The sequence below is a fragment of the Eimeria mitis genome, genomic scaffold, assembly GCF_000499745.2.
Source record: "Eimeria mitis Houghton genomic scaffold, Emh_scaff517, whole genome shotgun sequence".
In the NCBI taxonomy this organism is placed as follows: domain Eukaryota; phylum Apicomplexa; class Conoidasida; order Eucoccidiorida; family Eimeriidae; genus Eimeria; species Eimeria mitis.
The window spans coordinates 2071-4570 of NW_013573463.1; the positions used below are offsets into that span (position 1 = coordinate 2071).

Sequence of the window (2500 nt, forward strand, 5' to 3'; positions counted from 1 at the left end):
CTGTTATCCTTAGAAAGATATCGAAATATAAAAGAGAAATATAATCTTTTTGTAAAGTACCAAAACCCTAAACCCTAAACCCTAAACCCTAAACCCTAAACCCTCGTTCGGGGCCGCATGCGGGGCCCATGTCTCGACAGTCTCGGGCGGGGCCTCAAACCCTAAACCCTAAACCCTAAACCCTAAACCCTAAACCCTAGAATGATGGTTTTAACTTTCCTTCTTCACTGAAACTCTAAACCCTAAACCCTAAACCCTCATCTCCTCTATTTGTTTGGGGTCCCGCTGAGGTTAAAACAGCAAACCCTAAACCCTAAACCCTAAACCCTAAACCCTGAACCTTCGCCCTAAACCCTAAACCCTAAACCCTCGACTTCTTTTTAATTTTATTTTTTGCTGTTGTCTTCCATCAATATTCGTCGCAATGTCCTTCTGGGGTAAGCTTTGCTGCTGCTGCTGCTGCTGCTGCTGTTACTACTACTACTGCTGCTGCTGCTGCTGCTGCTGCTGCTGCTGCTGTTGCTGCTGTTCTCCTCGTTGCTGCTGCAGGTGGAGCTCGGCTGTGACTGCAGGTAAAGTCTATCATTCCTTCTGTTGAATCCGTTGCTGCATTTGCTCTGTTTTTTGCTGCTGCTGCTGCTGCTGCTGCTGCTGCTGCTGTTGCTGCTGCTGCTGCTGCTGCAGGGGGGGTGCTGACCCTCGGCGGGGATCGTCTCCGTTATCGATCCCAGGCGGGCCGTCTCCACTTGGCTCTGGCGGTGCCGCTCTGTCCCTTATACCTTCAGCAGCAGCAGCAGCAGCAGCAGCAGCAGCAAAAGAAACAGCAGCAGCAGCAGCAGCAGCAGCAGCAGCAGCAGCAGCAAGCCCCTATGTGGGTGCTGATGATGCAGACAGCAGCAGGCCTCAAGGCCCCCATCGCCAAAATAAAAGAATTTAGACAGCCCCTCAAACTACTCATCTCGGTCTGCTGCTGCTGCTGCTGCTGCTGCTGCTGTTGCTGCTGCTGCTGCTGTTGCTGCTGTTGCTGCTGTTGCTGCTGCTGTTGTTGTTGTTGTTGGTGGTGGTGGTGTTGTTGTTGTTGCTGCTGTTGCTGCTGGTGGATGTTGTTGCTGCTGCTGTTGTTGCTGCTACTGGGTATTGTTGCTGCTGGTGTTGGTGGTGCTGCTGTTGCTGCTGCTGCTGTTGTTGCTGCTGCTAGTGCTGCTGCTGGTGCTATTGGAACTTCTACTGTTGCTGTGCCTGCTGCTGCTGCTGCTGCAGCTGCTGCTATTGTAGCTGCTGCTGCTGCTGCTGCTGCTGCTTCCTCCTGTTTGCTGCTGCTTTTCTTGCCTCTGTTTGTTGTTGTACATAAACTCCGTAACTAATATCTATTTGTTTTTTTTATTTTTTTTTATTTTTTATTTTTATTTATTTTTATTTATTTATTTATTTATTATTTTGTTTATAAATAAATATAATTTGTGTTTTGTCTCTGGCGCAGGAGGACGCGGAGTTTTGGGTGGAGTCAGCAGCAGGCAGCAGCAGCAGCAGCAACAGCAGCAGCAGCAGCAGCAGCTGGGCCGTGCAGCTGGCGGGCACCCTTGTGCCTTTTGAGAGTCCCTGCAGCTGCTGCAGCCACGAATGCAGCAGCAGCAGCAGCAGCAGCAGCAACAGCAGCAGCAGCAGCAGCAGCAGCAGCAGCAAGAAGAGAAAGGTAGTTTCAGACCCCGACGAGGCCCCTGAGCTTGTGGACGCTGAGGTGTATAGGCAGCAAAAGCAGCTCAAACAGCAGCAGCAGCAGCAGCAGCAGCAGCAGCAGCAGCAGCAGCAGAAGCAGCAGCAGCAGCAGCAGCAGCAGCAGAAGGATTCAGTATTAAATATAAATTTATCTAGAGAGACAGAAAACACGCCTTCTCTCTTTGAGCAGCTGACGGGAAAGAAGCAGCACCAACCGCAGCAGCGGCCCCCCCCCCTCTCCCTGGCCTCCCTCGCCCCCCAGCAGCAGCAGCAGCAGCAGCAGCAGCAGCAGCAGCAGCAGAAGCAGAAGCAGAAGCAGCAGCAACAGCAGAAGCAGCAGAACCAGAACCAGAACCAGAACCAGAAGAAGAAGCAGAAGCAGCAGCAGCAGCAGCAGCAACAGCAAAAGCAAGAGCAACCGCAGCAGAAACAGCAGCAGCAGCAGCAGCAGCAACAGCAGCAACAGCAGCAGCAGCAGCAGCAGCAGCAGCAGCGGGTGCGTGCTGGAGATGTATATCGTTTGCCTTGTGGTGTGGAGTATACGGTATTGCGTGAGGGTTTGTGTGGTGAGGGTTTAGGGTTTGTTACGAAAGGGTCTAGGGTTTATATAGAGTATCGAGGGTTTACAGCGAAAACAAAACGAGGGTTTGATAGGGGAAAATTAGGGTTTACAGTCGGCAACAAAGAAGTAATAAAGGGTTTAGAGCTAGGGTTGTTGGGGGCCAGAGAAAAAGAAAAAAGAAAAATATACATTCCTAGTGGTTTAGGGTATGGGGCGAGGGGG

General features: G+C 51.3%; 1 protein-coding gene across 1 annotated transcript in view; it reads left to right on the plus strand.

Moving 5' to 3' along the window:
* Nucleotides 1-424: 424 nt before the first annotated feature.
* Nucleotides 425-2500, plus strand: part of EMH_0014870 (FK506-binding nuclear protein, putative) — a gene marked incomplete at both ends in the record, with an annotated part of 3384 nt that continues 1308 nt past the window's right edge. The window contains 3 exons of the mRNA XM_013500236.1: nucleotides 425-437; nucleotides 685-962; nucleotides 1481-2212. Of these exons, the coding sequence (XP_013355690.1) occupies nucleotides 425-437; nucleotides 685-962; nucleotides 1481-2212 (1023 nt within the window). The remainder of the gene's footprint in view (nucleotides 438-684; nucleotides 963-1480; nucleotides 2213-2500) is intronic.